The sequence below is a fragment of the Aspergillus viridinutans genome, assembly GCF_018404265.1.
Source record: "Aspergillus viridinutans IFM 47045 DNA, scaffold_9, whole genome shotgun sequence".
Taxonomy (NCBI): domain Eukaryota; kingdom Fungi; phylum Ascomycota; class Eurotiomycetes; order Eurotiales; family Aspergillaceae; genus Aspergillus; species Aspergillus viridinutans.
The window spans coordinates 747,812-766,089 of record NW_025091225.1 but is presented as its reverse complement, the minus strand read 5'-3'; the positions used below and the strand labels follow the sequence as shown (position 1 = coordinate 766,089).

Below are 18,278 nucleotides of genomic sequence, written 5' to 3'. Positions count from 1 at the left end.
TGCGCTTGAACAAGCCTGCTGTCCTAATGAGATGACAGGGTGTCTCTGAAACTGGAATTTAATTATCTCAATACAGTAGAAGAGTTGCTGTAAATTCACAACAATGTATACAGGCTCCTTGGCCAGCTAGGTACGGAAAGCATGACACCGTTGTTATATCTCCATTACATGCCGTGAAACACCAGATGCAACATATGCCAATTTGGAGATATCCCTGACATTGCCCAGCCTGCATATACTGCGCCGTGGGATGTATACACGTTGTATCCACCACCGGTCCCCTACTTTTGATTCCTCCATACAGGCAAGTAGGTTTTGAATAGGTCGGCCACGGAAGGCACTTCGAGAACTTCTGGGAATTGCGAGAGCGCTTGGCGCATGTTGCTTGCCTCAAAAAGAGCCATGGTGCCCTTGTCGAGAGCCCACCAGACCGAGTTTTCGTCCAGTCTCTCTTTCAGTATGGAAACCCCCATCTTTTCCCTCTCATCGCCATGTTCGGCAAAGATGTCGATCCACTGCGATGGAGACACGCGCCGTAACGGCACGGTACAATTCTCGTTGAGGATCTCAAATGTCTCTTCCCACGTAACGCTTTGTGCCTGGTCAGGCCGTACAAGGTTATAGGCGTGGCAGAGGTTTTCATTAGACAGAGAAATCCGCAGCATGGAGGAGCAGACAAAGTCAACGGGAATGCACTGGTTTCGGCCATGTGGAGGAACAGGATAGCTGCCGATGCGAAGACAGTTGGCTATCAGACGGTTAAGAGCGTCCTGCGGTTTCTGAGCCCCGGTGACGCTGTGCCCCGTGACTAATCCGGGCCTGTATATGGTCAGCGGGAGACCATTGGAGATGGCATTCCACGCTATCTGCTCAGCCACGACTTTGCTTTGGGTGTAGCCAATGTGCTCTTTGACTATGTCGAGGTCAAACAGGGGCCTCTGGTCCTCGGGAATGACCTGCCCTGAGAGATGTCCCGCTGCTCCGCAGGCAGATATACTGGACACATAATGAAGCGGTTTAGGGCGTCCAGTGTTAGCAAAGCGGAGCACGTTGACCAGACCGAGCACGTTTGCTTCTCGGTGAGAGGAATAGGGGAGTGTATAATTGGCGAGGGACGCAAAATGAAAGATAACACTGGACCACTGAGCGAGTTCGTCGAATTCCTCTGTCCTGAGCCCTAGCGTGGCGCTATCGATGTCTCCTGGAACGACACGAAGCTTCTGTTCAAAGTCGAAGGGAAGCCCATATCCAGCCAGAGCTTCTTTGATTCGAGATACTCCGGAAACCACGTCCTTGGCTCTAACAAGACAAGCGACTTCCTTGACCTGAGGTAAACCAGACAGTAGAGCTAAAAAGAATGCTCCCAAATATCCTGTGGCCCCAGTCATGAAGACACGCCCTTCATCGTCAGCATACCAATCCGCGACTTGAGTTGAGAGTGGCTCGATGTCCTTGCCCAGCTCGCTATCCTGCAGGCAGAGTTTCAATTCATCTGGCTCGCCGGACTCCCATGCCACATCTTTGGCATTTGCGGTCTCCAGCTCGCCTGACTGGTGTTTTTCACGGAGCTTCTTTAGAGTAATTTTACTCAGTCCACTGACTGTGCCGGCCTTGGAGATTTCCACCAGCGATACCTCGAGCCCGGCGTACCGTCTCAACCAAGTCCTGATTTCAATGCTCATCAGAGAGTCAATTGCAATATTCGCGAGCTCCTCTAGCTCCAAATCTTCAGAGTACGACAGGTGTTCCGCGATCATCTTCCCAAGTTCATAGGTAAGCTTGTCCTCTGTGTCTGGCTTGTATAGGATGGATGGGTCACGCTTAACATCTTCTAGTAATCGCCTGAGTTGATCACTTCTGGCGTTTGCTTGGCCCTCTGTGGCTGTCAAAACGTTCCGCCACGCCAGTAGGCGAGCATCCTGCGCCCATGATGGCTCCGTTGCGCATTCCGAGAGCGGCTTGGAGGTGCCCATCCCGAGGAAAAGCTGAGATGGGCCCTTGAGCGGTCCCGAAAGTATAGAGAGCTCTAGGGCATGAAGCAGATCCTGCGCGCCGATAATCTGTGACGACGCTGACCGGGCATAATCGAGGGTTTTGGGGGAGTTCTCAGGGAGATACCCTATGTCTCCCATAAAGCCTATGTCAAGCACACTGGCAACTAGGCGTTGTGAGTGACGATATTGCATGAAAGCATCAAGGAAAGAATTGCTTGCTGCATAGTTCATTTGCCCTGTAAAGCCAATAATGCCCGTAAGTGAACTAAATAGGACAAAAAAGTCCAATTCTCGGCCATCAAGTGCGCGATGGAGGTTCCAGGTGCCCTGGACCTTTGGCGCGAGGACCTCGTTCCACTGCTCGATGGTCATATCTTCGAAATTTGCATCCTGGAGAGCAAGAAATACACGTCAGCGTCATCAGCAGCTATCACGAGAGCAGGGCCCCACCGATACGCACCCTTAACACCATTGACATCTGTATGACGCCGGCAATTGGTTTCGTCGCTGCCGATACCGCTCTTTGCGTGTCGATCAGCTTCGCGACACTTCCAGTAACACTGACGACGTGGCAGCCACCTTGGCTTTTCAAATCCTCAATGAATGCCTGATTTCGGGGCGACTCCTCGCCGGATCGGGACAGTATGACCAAATGCCGCGCTCCTCTCTCAACCATCCATGTGGCGACGGCTCGACCAATGCCTCCAAACCCACCAATAAGCAGGTAGGACGCATCGTCGCGAAACAAGTTCCCTTTCTCGTGTACTCGGGAGACTGATAGGGCGGAAGCATCCTCTGGCATACGAATTACGATTTTCCCCATATGTTTTCCGCTTTGCATCAGCCTAAAGGCTTTCACAATATCAGTTGCCTCATAGGTAGTCACGGGACGGATTGGCTTGAGCTTTCCTTCCTTGAAGAAATCAAGACAGTCGTCTATCATATCACGGAACATCTCGGGTGACTTGTCGGCAATTTGAGACAGATCGACGCCAGTGAAGGTGCGATTTCCCTCAAAAAGGTCCATGTCCAACTTGCCATGGCCTAGAAAATCCCGTTTACCAAGCTCAATCATCCTTCCAAATGGTGCGACGCATCTCCAGGATGCATGCAATAACTCCCCCGATAGGGAATTCAAGACTATATCAACTCCCTTGTTGTCTGTCATCCTCATCACATTTTCCTCGAAGGAGGCGCTCCGCGAGTCAAAGACATGGTCCTCGGGGATCTGGAGGTTGTCAATCAGGTGTTTCTTTTTCTCATCGCTTCCGACTGTTGCAAAGATCTCAGCGCCGATCATCTGGCAGACCTGAATGGCAGCTAGTCCGACGCCTCCGCAGGCGCTATGAATGAGCACAGATTGTCCTTTCCGGAGCTGCCCAACATACATGAGCGAATAGATGACCGTCGTGAACACACACGGTCCTGCTGCGGCATCCTCCAGGGAAAGGTCACTTGGTATTTTTATGCAGTTACCCGCGGGCATTACCTTCCGTGTAGCCATCATGCCTTTGCCAGCAAACAGGACTCGATCACCGGCCTGAAGAGTGGTCACTGAACGCCCAACTGCCCGTACAATTCCACTGCCCTCCAACCCCATTTTGCTTGTATCTCCCATCAGCCCCATTGAGACCATGATATCCTATAAGCTTTCCTGTAAGTCACAGTATCCAGCAAGTGGAATGAAAGAGGAAACCGAAGCCCAGGTTGGACCCACGTACTCTGAAATTCAATCCTACGCATGTAACATCGACCTCAACGTCGTCCTCCGCCATCATAGGGCCTCGCCCGCTCAAGCTCCATCTTAAGGTGTCTAGCATTCCGTGGGACCCAATGTCTAGAACCCGAGATCCAGTTGCGGGGGCAGAGGTCATCACCCCGTCCAGGGGGGACCACTGGAAACGACCCACATAGACATTGTTATCTTTCAGAACATACTCATAATCGGGCGGAGGGTACTGAGTATCGTCGTATGTCTTGAATTTCTCGAATATCTCAATAACACGATGTATCGCTGCGTCGTCCAGCTGGTCGATCTCCACCGTGGATATCGTTCGTGCAAGGGAATGTCGAACGGTGCGCATGACCCCCAAAGTAAGTGCGCGTGCCGGGTCAGGATCCGTATCAACTAATTGAATCGCTCGCATAAGCCAGAGTGAGCGGCCGGTGGTGAGATGCGAGGCAAACCGCTGGAATTGCTGGAGTTTGGCAGCGGAAAGATTGTCGAAGAAGGGTTTCTCCAAATCTACCAGAGAGATAAAATCTGACACGGTGGGGGATTCATCCAAGGTGACCCACTTCACCACGTATCCCCTCGACGACAGAAGTCGTCCAAGCCGCTGAGCCCAACAGGTGACTTCGCCTTGATGCAAAAGACCGATTTCACCCTTGATGGGCAGACGAGGAGAAGGCCTCGCTATGATGTGGGCATTGTGCTGGTAAGGGGCCTCATTGTCCAGGCGCACCACATCAGCACCGGTGAAGCCCGCCTGTACGAGTTCGTCGTGCCATTTGTCGGGATTAATGTAAGGCACATCCCTGCCGTCTTCTGCGATCCACCAGCCCGGCAGGATACCCATGGTGTAGCCAATGAGGGAGTGTGAAGGACATAGTTCCTGCAATAGCAGCCGGCCAGTTGGTGAGAGAAGTTTGCGCACATTGCGGAGGGTCTCAGAAATCCGCGGGGTTGCATGGAGCACGTTAGCAGCAATGATCAAATCATACGCTCCAGGCGTGAACCCTTGGGATTCTGGGTCTTGGGAAATGTCGAGCGTTGTATATTCCATGCCCCTAAACTCGGCGAATTTTTCCTTGGCCTTGGAAACGAAACCTACTGAGAGATCCGTAAAAGTGTATGTAGTATACATACGGCCCTTGCCAGGAGAAGTCAGTGAGTTTAACGCCGACCGCGTGGCACCTCCAGTACCTCCACCAATTTCCAAGATACGGAGGCTGGGGTTGGAGTGGCCGAGTAAAGAGAGGAATGCGTCCCAATGCGTCACAGCGGAGAGCTCCTTGTACAGTTTCTCTAGACCGTCGTCTTCCATCAGAAGTTCAATGGGGCTGCATCGATCATCCAGGATTTCGTGGATATGACGCAAGACCCTTTCAGCGAGTACGAAGGCACTTCTTAGCACAGGACTTTGCTCCGTGTCCAGGATGCGTTGGATTTCAGGCCACCGGGTGGCAGGATCGGCAGCATGCTTGTCTCGCAACTCTGGCAGCAGATCGCGGGCATCGTCACGGATCATCTCGTACTGCGATTGGATCCATTGATGATACCGTCTCAAGTGCTCTTTGGCAGGAGCTGCCGACCTGGTTCGATGATACGTCTCAACGACCACCAAACTGGCGAACCTGCCGGTCTGTTCCCTATCGTAAACGTTCTTCGGGAATGGTGGTAAAAGCTTTTCGGGGGTAACAAAATCAATATGGCGATTCCAGTGAAGCGTAGACGCCAGCGGCGGCGCGTCTTCTCGCAGGGCAGCATCTGAAATACTGAAGAAAACGCCGTCTTGCAGAGACAGTAAGGTGCGGCCATCCGCAACCAAAAGCGCATTACCGCGCATGGTGGCCCCCACACGATTGTCGCAGGAAACACCGACCGACATCTCTCCTTGGCCATCAGCGATATAGAGGCTGCTTATCGCCGTTGGTATGCAAAGCCTGGTCATCCGACGAGCAAGGCCATTCGTAGCTGCCACACTGAGGAGCTGCAAGCATTGATCAATGAGAATAGGGTGAAGGGCGTAGTGACTATCGCAGTGCTCTTCAATAGGATGCAGTACGGCTGCAGCATGCGGGCTGGACGGACTCGCAGTGATGGAGTCGAGCCCCCGGAATCGGGACCCGTACTCCAGCCCTTTAGCCTCCAAGGCTTCATACCATTTGTCCGATTGAACGTGGCGGCTATGCGGGCTGAGTTGGATAGGGACATGTTGCCGATCCTGGCCAGCACAGACCTGTCCGATACAGTGTTTGCTCCAAACGCCGTCTTGATGGGCTGTGATGGTAAACTCATACCATACTGAATCCACATTGTCTGCTAGCCTTGCTGGCCTAAGGCTTGTGATGATTTCTACCCCGTCATGTTCTTCGTGGTTTAAAACCAGGGCAGTCCGGATGAACATGTTTCGGATAGAATAGTCACTGGATCCTGATATTTGTCGGATGGCCTCACCAACCATAGCCACGTACCCGGCGCATGGGAACACGACCTCACCACTCAGCCTATGATCCAGAAGCCATATTACATTATCCAGCTTCAGGATGTTCCTCCACATCGGCTCGATGTCGGTGGACTCGAGGGCGCGAGACCCGAGCAGCTCATGGTGCGAATGTTCTCGCAATCTCCAGTCTCGGGCTAACCGCGTCTCGTTCCAAAAGCGCTCATTATATTCCCAGGAATAAGGGGGTAGATTGGTCAATGTTTTTCCACTGCCAACAAGCGGGCCAGCCAAATTGAGGGCAGTGCCATGGATGTACAATTGACCTGCTGTAGCTAACATACACCTCCATTGATCTTCTCGTCGCACCAGGGTCGGTACGTAATATAGCCGTTTATTGTCTGCTTCCGAGAAGATCTGGCGTAGAGGGCTGGAGAGTGCACTATGGGGCCCAATTTCAAGAAAGAGTCTTTCTTCCTTGTCAGCATCCGTCAATGTTCGGACTGCACTGCTGAAAAGCACAGGAGATTCCAAATTGTGTCTCCAGTATCTGGCATTTAAGCGGTCTGGCTCACTAATCACTTCCCCAGTGACCGTGGAGATGAGAGGGACCATGGACTTGTTGTACGACATGCGCGGACTCAGATGCTTCTCGAACGACTCCCCGAGATCCTTCATATGGGGAGAGTGGTAGGCAACATTTACCGCCAGAAGCCTGCAGAAGCTCTCGTCGTTGGCCTGGATTTCCTCAACCACCTCGTTTATAGCTTTCTGATCCCCAGAAATAGTGACATTTTGTGGGCTGTTCTCGCATGCTATCACAACGCCCTCCCTCAGGTAAGGTTTGATCTGCTCACGTCCTAATCCAACAGCAGCCATGGCACCATTCGATCTGGACGACCTAATAGTGCGGCCCCGCAGATATGCGATGCTTATGGCTACCTCTGGGGGTATTGCGCCGGAAGCATATGCCGCAGCTATCTCACCACTGGAGTGTCCGATCACCGACGAAGGTTTGACTCCCCATTCACGGAGGATGTTCACAACACCTATCTGAACGGCAGCACATAAAGATTGTGACACATCAGCTTCTTTGAGCCTGTCCGGGTCATCGCACTGAAGAAGCTCCCCTAAAAACATATGTTAATAAAGATAGGAAGATGGACGTCACGATCACCCCACCTTCAATGGTCCACTTTGGTGGGCTTTCTAGCGACTGCAGGACGCGATCCAGCATTCTGATGTTGTCCCGGAATTTCTCGCTCTCAAGGAACAGCTCTCTTCCCATCCCTGGCCATTGCGCGCCCTGGCCGGTGAATACAAAGGTGACCTGTGGACACACAGACTTCGATTTCTCAAAAGACGAAATCTGGCCGTTGTAATCAAGGATTGCGAATGCTCTGTGAACCATGTGCTCTCTTTTCAAAGCCAAGGTATATGCGAGGTCACTTGGGCAAACCGAACTGGTATCGATGTAAGCTTTGAGGGCCTCGATATTCCCATCTAGTGACTTGGGTGATTTGGCTGAAACAAGCAACAAATGAGAAGAGCATTTGTCTGACACCTTGTCAGACGATCCTTCTCCGCATACTGTCGACGCGGAATCCATGATGAGCTTAGGTGGTCAGCTAACAGGGCCGTTACTCAACAATTATGTCGAAGAGGAGACATACATGGGCATTGGTACCGCCGACTCCAAATGAATTGACACTAACTCGTTGACATCGATCCATGGGCCACGGCATGGCCTTGGTGGGAACCTGTAACTTTGCTTGCTCAAACGGTACTAAAGTGCAAATGCGAGTGTCAACTTTGGAAAAGAACGAGATATTGTGCTGGACATACTCCTAGGATTTGGATCCTTGAAAAAGACATTCGGTAGAATGGTCTTTTTCTCCAATGACAAAACACATTTGATGATGCTTGTAATCCCCGAAGCACCTTCCGAATGACCGACGTTCGCTTTCACCTGGCTCTACTTAGCTTGTTATGCCCTAGGGAATGATAGGATTCAACATACGGCACCAATGTGTATACCATGGTCTCCAAAGACTTTTGCCACGACAGACGTCTCTGCCGTATCCCCGACAACCGTCCCTGTGCCATGACACTCAAAAAAGCCTGTTTTGAATACCTCCGTAATTTGTGCTCTCTGGTATGCTCGCCGGATCAGGCGCTCTTGCGCCTGTGAGCCTGGTGTGGTTATACTAGGCGTTTTACCATCACAGTTGACAGCAGTTGACCGAATGACCGCTCGAACTGGGTCTCCATCTCTCAAGGCGGCATCCAGTGGTTTGATGTAGATTGCATTCACGGCCTCCCCCCTGCCGTAGCCATCTGCGGCGGCATCAAATGTCCTGCAGATTCCACTCTTCGAGATGACCATATTGTCAGACATAGAGGTGGTCATAGTCGGTGTGATTATCAAGTTAGTTCCAGCAACCAAGGCAGAAGCGCATTCGCCCGAATACAGAGCCTGGCAGGCCTCATGCAAGCCGACTAACGAGGAGGAGCATCCTGTTCGGATTGTCATGCTGGGGCCCCGCAGGTCATATTCATATGATATCCGATTTGATAAAGCAAAATCCCCAGCTCCAATGACCCGGTATCGATCGTTAGCCTGGGTGTCTTTGCTCAACAGATCCAACCAGTCCTCTCCAAAGACGCCGACATAGAATCCGATGTTTTTCCCACGCCATTGCGTCTGACCTCCGTTCTCCATGCACTCCCAGACAACCTCCATCAACATTCGCTGTTGGGGATCCATCCTGGCAGCTTCGACCTTGCTCGTTCCAAAGAAAGCAGCATCGAAATGAGCTATATCCTGCTGGAGAAAATATCCATGTTGTGTCCGAATGGCACCAGATGTGGACTCCTTGTAAAAGGCGTCGATGTTATATCTATTGTCAGGGACTTTGCACAGACCGTCTCGTTTGTCTACCAAGAACTCCCAAAACTCCTTCTCGCAATTGACGCCTCCCGGAAGCCTCATCGACATTCCCACAATGGCGATGGGGAAGGGAACAGGAGCAACATCACCCCCATTACTCTCATCTCCATCTGCGTCGGTTTCGGTGTCTTTTAGCTCTTGCGGCAAGGAATACAAATTGGCAGCAGAGAGTCCGTCAAGCTGTCCCGGTCCAACCACCATATTCGATCGCGAGTCGGCTGTCGACAGCATTTTGTTCAGTCTGTTGAGCTAGTTTGAGTCTCGTGGCAAGTAGAAAAAAGATAGCAATATTGGTAAACAGATAAAACTTCAAAATCCTGAATCTAAGGACATTGTAACTGGAGGCGTTCCGCGTCCCTACCCCTTGCTAAATACGTTATTATGTTACTTTCCTTTCCTTCCCCCTCCTCCCCAGTAGCTGTGCAGCTAGGATCAGTGCTTGCGAAATACCTCAGAGCTCATGCAAGGGAATGCACACACATTTTCACCGCTACCTAGTATTATGGCAGCACTCGTCCCTTGCATTGAACGCCTCGCAAGTAGCAACAGGAATTGCGCTAACTGAACAAAATACTACAAGACATAATGAAATTTATGATTGTTGGCCGTTGTCAATATGTTTGTCACCTCAACTCACGGTCAGGGTATTCTATTCCACAAACTGAGGCAAGGTTCGAGTGTAGATCAAGGAGGAAAAGGAATACTGTGCCAGCGTGCTTGTCTCCCTCTTATTACCCTTTGTCCCTTACTGCCAGGGCTCCTAGGGTAGCCTATCATTTTGGTTCTGTCTGCTACCGCACTTTTTTCCAGGTAAATATAAGTGCTATATAGGACGCTGTTTGAAAGGACAATTCCTGGCAGTCGGTGACCACTCTAGTATACTCATTAATATGCCAAATCCTAGAGATGGTAACACTAAGGGGAGGCACTGCTGCTAAGCGGAAAATCCAGTCTGATCCAGCCCTGGATTGACCCTGAATCACCTAGTAAAGAATCTATGACATTCGGATATGACTCTTTGGCAGGGTAGTGACTAGTCTAACCATAGCCATATTAATCAGTATTAGTTTCCTCTGGTGCATCAGAGTACTTACTGCCATTTAGCGAGACAGTGTGAGATTAAGCAAGCTCCGAGGTGATTGTCCGCATACCCAGCATTCTTGAGTTATCTCCCTCCAGTAAGAGTTGAGTGAGCGGGTGCTGCCAGGGTCCTGTTCAGTGTTTAGCTCTCGAGTCAAAAAAGGCTAAGTTTACAGGTAACTGTGTGCATTTTCCGGAATGTCCCTAGCTCATAACAGGGATGTCAATTTGCGAGGGACTAGTCCTGTCCTCCCGCAGCATTCCTCTTTTTCTACCCTCAACTACATAGCAAGACACAGATGTCCCTGTATCGAATCTCATCACCAGCTACTGGTTCTTCTCTTTGTCGCAGCCCTTATAATCTTAATATAAACACTATAGCTAGGTGTCAATTCAAACAAAGGCATCATGATCCTTAATGAATTGATTGTGTAGGCCGTTAGCGTGCCAAGCTCCTACTGTCTTGGTATATATATATATATATACCACGTGATTTAATAGAAGGAGGACATTGGCCTCCTAGTCATTACCCAGATTGAATATGCATTCTAGTATTTATGCTAGACAGGTATACACTGTAGATCACAACGTCACGTCCATGCAGTGCGTAAGGCTTTTACTCAACCTCTATGAAGCATAGCTATCCTCCATGAACTCTTGATTGCGGCCTTCTCCCGTCCAAGTCCGAACGACCACGTCCTGACAGCCCGCAGAGAAACATCGACAAGACCCTCTCACATCTATTAAAGTTAACACATTTTAAAAGAAATGGTCTAGTAGCAACATACATAATTGCAATGTTTAGATCAAAGAGTACCACGTCAACCTTTTGCCAGCCATGCAGGTGGGGGTTCGGGTCGTCCGCATAGTTGTAGTCGCTTAGCGCAATCGCCGGGATACTGATCCCTGCTAGAATACAGGCCGCGACATCTAGGAAGATCAGTGTTGGCACATACGATGGTTTTCTAAACAGTAGAGCCAGGGCCAGGACGTCGATGATGATTGCCAGGGACGCCTGCATTGGTTAGATAATCCATGATATATTGGCTCCCACACGTACTGCGGCGAAAACCGTCCGGTAGATCTTGTCTCATCTAGCAGCAATGTATGCGGCTATAGCCAGGTACGCAATGGAACAGAGAAAAAGGGGCACGCGGCCGCCGAGATGGACCCATGTGATTGTATTAATCGTAGTACGGACCATGGTGTTGGTGTGGTTGGCTGCTGCGGCGTACCAATGGAAATGCCATGCAGCAGATTGAGGGAAATATAGGTTGCAATTATATCATGAAAGAAGGTGACTACTGTCATGGAGGACCATTGACTCAAGGTATGTACATATATGGTGGAAGGTAGCGTGTCAGCCTAGACAGTAGGCTTTAGTTCAGTCGAGAACTGCATGGCTGTGCTTAGCGCCGGCCACGATGTCACCCAATCTACCAGAGCTACTTCGTATTATATTAGACTTGGAAAATACACCCGATTGATGTGACGAAATGTCCCTGGTTACTATTCTTCCTTAGCTAGCTAATTACTAAGAAGCACAGCACCTGAAATTCGTTTGTATGTTAGACGCACCTCCAAATTGATCTTCGTGATCGATCCCAGTCCTAGTCGTGGACCAGATGCCTGATTACCCGGCTGTCGACGTGAGATTCGCCAAGTGCAACCATTTTCTGGGCTAATGTCGACATCAGATATGGCAAGTGCCGCCGCTAAAGGCACTTTCGGGGTGCTGGATGATATGTTCGAACAGCAGGGCTGTCTTGCCAGCCTTACCTGCCAGGCGCAGCAGGGAGTGGGCTGCAGAGACCCGCAGCGTCGGGCGTTGCCCACGGAACGCAGCAAGTGCTATGAAATACAAGACAGGTCGATAACAATCATTCAGGATCATCAGGCAGAGACGCCTTCCTTTCATCCACCATCCTATCCAGGTCCTCACCAACTGCAATCTGCCCCGTCTCCTTGTCAATGAACCTCAGATTCTTTTTTGGACATGGCCAGGGAAGATATTCCCAGGCGTCCTGCCATGCCATCAGGCCGTCTTCACAGATGACATGCATCTCCTCCAGATTAGAAAACAGCTCAAGGGACTCAAAGAAGAAGGAGGCTGTATTCTCGCGCTGAATGGTAAGCCGGCGGATCAGCAGTTGTTCAGCCGGTTCCATTGTGTCAAAATCTGTGTCCCCAATTGATACCATGTCGACATTGAAGTTGACCCAGACATACCGCGGCTCAACTGCTGAGGAGAAGATGAAGGCCTGCTGGTATAGTCTCAGGTTTCGGGCTTCATGGCAGGCCTGAAGGACTGTAGGTACCGGTGTTGATGAGGTTACATGCAAAACCTTGCGCCATGACCCATGCTCTCTCTTACCACGGACCTCAACAGTACGCGGCTCGACTGTCAGCTCCCAGATGCGAGCACGAAGCTCAAAGGGGAGACAGGGGAAAAGGTGGAACGTGGCCATGCTGTTATGGTGACAGCGGAACTTTCAGTGAGCCGGTCGTCTTGGAGGCAGAGAAATTACCATTGACAGCTAGGGAGCAACGGATAATGTTAAATAGTGGCAGAAGCCGAGGGATAAACGCGGACACAACCTGAACTGAGTCAGAGTGTAGTTATTTTTAGCGCCCCTTTAGCGTGTACACCGCCACTCACTCACTGAAGATGGCAGTGGAGATTATTTTTAGCAGAGTCTGTGACAAGTATGAATCCCTCCAGCCTGTCAAAGAGGACGGTGTACTCTGACGGACCCCGTTAGTTTAAGGGTTATGCTTACTTTTATTTCTTTGTCATTAAATTCAACCAAGAGTTGAGCTTATGCCCAAAACCACCTTCTCTCTGCTCTCCATCTTCTTAAGTTCGGCATGTCCATCGGCAGGCAACGCGGGGAAGGCAGGAGCTACCCCAATTTGCACGCGTCTGATTGGCCCCCGGATGTTCCGAAGTCGCGCCAAGAAACACAAGCTCTTCAGGGAGTGCTAGCTGTTCGGTACTTGACTGTTGATATCTCCCCGCTGTAGACTAGTTAGTTGTTAAATAGCTCCTATTTTCTGCCTTGGAGGAGATTCGATACCTGTAGGACTCACACATCCAAAAAAATCACAATGACCGGCGATATACAGACCAAGAAACGGAAATGGGAAAGTGACAGCCGTGTTGGCTCCGCTGCCACTGGCTTTTTCGAGGCACTGGGTATATGAGCTTTGCTATTGTTGATGGGTGGTGCTGATATGATGTAGTTGAGGCTGGAGTCAAGTATTGTTTTGTGAATTTGTCAGTCGAAAGTCCTCGTTGCTCCCATCATACTGACTGTGATCAGGGGGAGTGATCATCCGGCTATGCTGGAGGCCATGATCAAAGCGAAACAGGGTACGCACTCTCAGTCCGAGTAAGATTCATAACTGACGAGGAGTGAAGAGAACTCGACTAAATTACCTACGATCATCACCTGTCCCTCGGAACTGGTCGCTTTATCCGCGGCCTTGGGTTACGCTCAAGTTACCGGATCTCCAGTACGTTTCTATCAATTATTAAAATGAACACGACTGACTCAAAAGCAATGCGTCATTGTACATGTCGACTGCGGAACCCTAGCAATGGGCCAATCCATCCACAATGCCTCCGTCACCCGAGTACCCGTCCTGTGTTTTGCAGGATTGAGTCCTTTTACTGATAGTGGGGAGATGCTCGGTTCGAGGACAGAGTAGGCTATGGCCATATTTGACTTCACGCAATCTAACACCTGTAGGTTCATCCACTGGCTGCAAGATGTCCCCGACCAAGCATCCATCGTGCGACAGTACTGCCGTTATTCAGGCGAGATCCGTACCGGCCGTAACATCAAGCAGATGGTGTATCGGGCTATGCAGTTTGCCATGTCTGATCCAAAGGGTCCAGCATATCTTACTGCCGCACGAGAAGTCCTGGAGGAGGTAAGTTGTCGCTCTCACTTTGAGGTGGTTACTTATGAAAGTAGCAAGTAGAAATTCCCGACCTTGGCAACGAACTCATGGGCCCCGTCACCCCATGTGCTTTGCCAGAACCCGAAGTCGAGCGCATCGCCGCTGCTCTGATGGATGCCAAACGACCGTTGATCATCACTGGCTATATGGGCCGGAATCCACGGACGCCGCCGCTCCTGGCAGAATTATGCGACAGGCTCCCTATCAGCGTTATTGAGACTGTCGGGTCGGATGTGAGTCTTCGCAGTGATCACGAAGCATACCTTGGTGTAACGGTCAGCACGCATCCGGCTGTATGCGAGGCCGATGTCATCCTGGTGATGGATTGTGATGTTCCTTGGGTTCCGACGGCAGGCAAGCCAGTAGATGGTATGCTCTTCTACAACTTTCATCAGACAATGGCTCACAGAGCACAGGAACGAAGGTATTCCACCTTGACGTAGACCCGTTGAAGCAACAGATGCCAGGTGAGCCCAAATCCTCTGCCAACTCCACTCGATACCAACGGACGTAGTCTTCTTCATGCAAGCTATCCGGCGATACAAGGTCAGCTGCCAGCTAGCCTTGCAACAGCTCAACGCCTACCTCGACAAGCAATCTCTCGGCCGAGCCAAATACGTCGAGGCATTCGACGCACGCGCGACACGCTACAAACAGTGGAGACAGAGCCTACGCGACCTTGAAGCCCCTTCACCGGAAGGCATCGTCACGGTTCCGTACCTGTCGTCCAGACTACGGCAGCATCTACCGGAAGACAGTGTTATTGTGATCGAAGCGGTAACTAACGCCATTCCCGTCATCCATCACTTGAACTTTACCAAGGTATGTGTGCCACTTCCGCCAACCCTACCTGACTGACACACCAGCCCGGAACGCTCTACGGCAGCGGCGCAGGCGGGCTCGGCTGGGGCGGCGGTGCAGCGCTGGGGGTTAAAATGGCCAAACGGGATTCGTTCATCTGCGCGATGTAAGTTCCCCAGCTCATTAAAGTATACGGCTTAGCTGATTGATATAGCGTCGGAGACGGCACATACCTCTTCTCGCAGATGGAATCCGTGTATTGGATCGCACGGCGATACGACATTCCTTTCCTCCTGGTTGTGCTGAATAATAGCGGCTGGAACGCTCCCAAGGTGTCTACATTGCTTGTCCACAAGGATGGTCTGGCGTCCGAGTCGAATAGAGCGGGTGGGTTTTCCTTTTCGTTAGAGTAGCTGGCCATGCTCATGGATGTAGACTTGAATTTGTCGTTCGAGCCGTCGCCGAATTACCCTGGGATTGCGGCTGCGGCTGGCAACGCGTGGGGAGCAACGGTCACCAAGGCGGACGAAGTTGATTCGACCCTGAAGAAGGCCGTGGAGGTTGTGCAGGGCGGTCGGTGTGCGGTTGTCGAAGCTCGGTCAGTTTTCTCCTTGTGTTCCAAGATAAGGCTGACAATAGGGTAGGGTTCCGTCGATGTGGGTGGAGAAGTGACATGCATACTGTCCTTTGAGGGTATCCAGGAGTTGAGCTCATAGATGTCTGAGTTAAGGTCTTTTTGTCTCTTACATACTGCGACGTCCTGCAACACAGCGAAAGACTATATGCTCGGCGTGAGGATTACCATGTTAATTAGCGGAATATCGATTATACAGCCTACCAACGAATATATGAAGGACTAAGTGTGCTGAGAGATCAATCGTGACAAGCAGATGCCAGTTGACGTCAGATAAAGGAACACGGAGCTGGCGAGAAACAAGATGAACAGGTATCTGGAATACGGGGAAAAGTCCCAATAACCTATCAGAGATTATTCCGTTTCTACGGCAATGATTGGCTAGTCTATTGAGTGATCAGCGGCCGATCTGAATCGATCTGAGATCGCATCGTGATGATTGACGATTGCGGAAGTTGATGTCATGGTCACGCACGACAGTCATATTTAAGCATAAGATGTTCAAAGACCCCAATCTGACTCCTAATTTGGTTTTCATACCCATAGTGTAAGAATAGCTGTAGAAACGAAATGCCCCAAAAGAAAAACCGAGTTGCGATTGTTGGCGCTGGGCCCGCAGGCATGGTAAGCCTTCATCCACCAGATCGATCTATCCGGACACCAGTTGAATGAAATAGTCCTGCGCCTCTGCTCTGGCCAACCATCCCGATCGCTTCGAAGTGACCCTCTTTGATATTGCCTCGTACACCGGCGGCCAAGCAACCTCCATCTCCCTAGACGAAGCCCGCTACGGCGCCGACTGGCTGAACGATGGCGTGCAGGGTGGCTCCCCGATTTTCCGACACACCTTCAACTTCTTCCGGCGGTACGGCTACGAGCCTCGTCCGGTGAAACTGCAAGTCGCGTTCGGCAAGGGCGTGGAGAACTTCTTCACGAATGTCTTTCCCTCGCCGCTCGTCGACCAGCAGTCCGACGAGATCAAGAAGTTGGGCCGCGTGCTCAAATGGATTAAGCGCCTGTTTCCAATTCTGGGGCTTATGCCCATCAAGGTGATAATGAAGCTGTTCCGGTTCAGCGAGGACTTTGCCAACAAGATGGTTATCCCGATTATGGCGCTGTTCCTGGGAACGGGGAACCAGACACCGAACGTTTCGGCTGCACTGCTGGAGAGACTGTTTGATGATCCCAATATGAGACTATGGGAGTACGATCCGGACACATTACTCCAAAATCAACCAACCATGTACACGTTCCCGAACCTAGGCGACTTCTACCGCGACTGGGCCGCAGATCTGGCGTCCAAAGGCGTGGACATCCGTCTCAACACCCCAGTCGAAATCCTCAAACGAGACAACCACGGCATCACACTCCGTCCGCGACCCACCCGTCCGGACAGCGCAACCGCGGAAGCAGTCTTAGACGACTTTTGCGAGATGTACGACGAACTCGTCCTCTCGCTTCCCGCCGACGAAGCCAAGGCCCTGCTAAGCAAACACGCCACCTGGCGCGAGCGGTACGTCCTCGGCGGCGTGGCCTTCTACAACGACATCACCATCACCCATTCCGATAGCGAGTACTTCAACAGCATCTTCGAGACGCGGTACAAGCCGGATCTCTGCGCCAAGGGCGCCTCGGCCACCAGAGAGGAGCAGATCGCGTTCGCGAAGCAGCAGCCCTCGTGCAGGATGGACGGGTGGGAGGGCTTCGCGCCCATGTATTTCACGCACTCGTTCGCCAACGCGCACCAGTGCATCGAGATGGGCTTCGACTGCTCGAATTACCAGCATCAGTTCCGGGACAGAGTCGGGGAGGGGAATCCCCCGCTCGAGCCGGAGAGGCATGTCTACCAGACGATCTACCTTGATGATCGGCAGAAGCACCTGTGGACGTGGGAGAGCGTTAATCCCGACAAGATCATTGCGAAGAAGTGGTGGCGGCAGTTTGGGCATCGGTGGCAGCATTATCTGCGGGTTGTACCGGGGATGATGTTCATCAATGGGAAGAATCGGACGACGTACGCGGGGGCTTGGACTATGGTGGTTGGTTTTCTCCTTGGATGTGATGGACTGGCTGATAAAGTTTAGAATATGCATGAGATTGCGTGCATCTCCGGTCTAGCAGCTGCGTATCGCCTTGGGGCCGCGTACGAGCCGTTTGACGATTTCGCGGAGGATCTGTTCGCCAAGTACCTGCTTGTGTCGCATGGAGTGCGGTATAAACGAAGGCAGTGATCATCCTTCATTGCGGTTTGTAGTGTTCCAGGATTAATGTCCAGAAAACTTATCAAAAGCTCTCGATCTCCGCGTCGGCCCTGTTGGACAGCTCCTGCGCCACCTCCTGGCTTTCAGTCAACTCTGTCACTGCGCCGTAAACCACATTCGCCCGTCGGTTCTGAACACTATGATAAACAAGCAGACGAACCAGGAAGAATGCTCCCCGTGCGAGGCCCGACACTCCGCTTTCATTGATCTATGGCATCCAGACCCGTCAACAGGAAAGAAGAGGACTACTTACCGGATACCACGGCTCTTCGCTCGTGACAAAAACTGGGCCCAATGATGTTTCCAACGCAGTATGCACAAACAGCAAGGCGCTCGTCACACCTTTCTTGTGAACCCGGCGACATTGGAGTTATCAGTGTCGATGCCGGCAGGATATTGATAGCGAAAACAGCGCCCAGCGCCGAG

At 51.3% G+C, this 18,278-nt stretch overlaps 4 protein-coding genes across 4 annotated transcripts; 2 read left to right on the top strand and 2 right to left on the bottom strand.

The window, feature by feature from the left end:
* Positions 1-281: 281 nt before the first annotated feature.
* Positions 282-9,341, bottom strand: Aspvir_009883 (type I iterative polyketide synthase; the record flags this gene model as incomplete). Its single annotated transcript, XM_043273021.1, has 7 exons — positions 282-2,384; positions 2,455-3,636; positions 3,716-7,290; positions 7,343-7,775; positions 7,834-7,946; positions 8,006-8,129; positions 8,181-9,341. The coding sequence occupies 7 exons, from the start codon at positions 9,339-9,341 to the stop codon at positions 282-284; spliced, it is 8,691 nt and encodes a 2,896-aa protein (XP_043128956.1).
* Positions 9,342-12,070: 2,729 nt separating this feature from the next.
* Positions 12,071-12,658, bottom strand: Aspvir_009882 (2EXR domain-containing protein; the record flags this gene model as incomplete). The annotated part of the gene is made up of 1 exon (XM_043273020.1): positions 12,071-12,658. One exon carries the CDS (start codon positions 12,656-12,658, stop codon positions 12,071-12,073), a length of 588 nt encoding a protein of 195 aa, XP_043128955.1.
* Positions 12,659-13,298: 640 nt separating this feature from the next.
* Aspvir_009881 (putative thiamine pyrophosphate enzyme) lies at positions 13,299-15,629 on the top strand (the record flags this gene model as incomplete). The annotated part of the gene is made up of 13 exons (XM_043273019.1): positions 13,299-13,386; positions 13,434-13,467; positions 13,514-13,563; positions 13,612-13,706; positions 13,752-13,897; positions 13,943-14,126; positions 14,171-14,525; positions 14,573-14,623; positions 14,671-14,978; positions 15,023-15,123; positions 15,172-15,344; positions 15,393-15,555; positions 15,602-15,629. The coding sequence occupies 13 exons, from the start codon at positions 13,299-13,301 to the stop codon at positions 15,627-15,629; spliced, it is 1,776 nt and encodes a 591-aa protein (XP_043128954.1).
* Positions 15,630-16,161: 532 nt separating this feature from the next.
* On the top strand, positions 16,162-17,822 carry Aspvir_009880 (putative flavin-containing amine oxidasedehydrogenase; the record flags this gene model as incomplete). Its single annotated transcript, XM_043273018.1, has 3 exons — positions 16,162-16,215; positions 16,269-17,630; positions 17,676-17,822. 3 exons carry the CDS (start codon positions 16,162-16,164, stop codon positions 17,820-17,822), a joined length of 1,563 nt encoding a protein of 520 aa, XP_043128953.1.
* Positions 17,823-18,278: the final 456 nt, after the last annotated feature.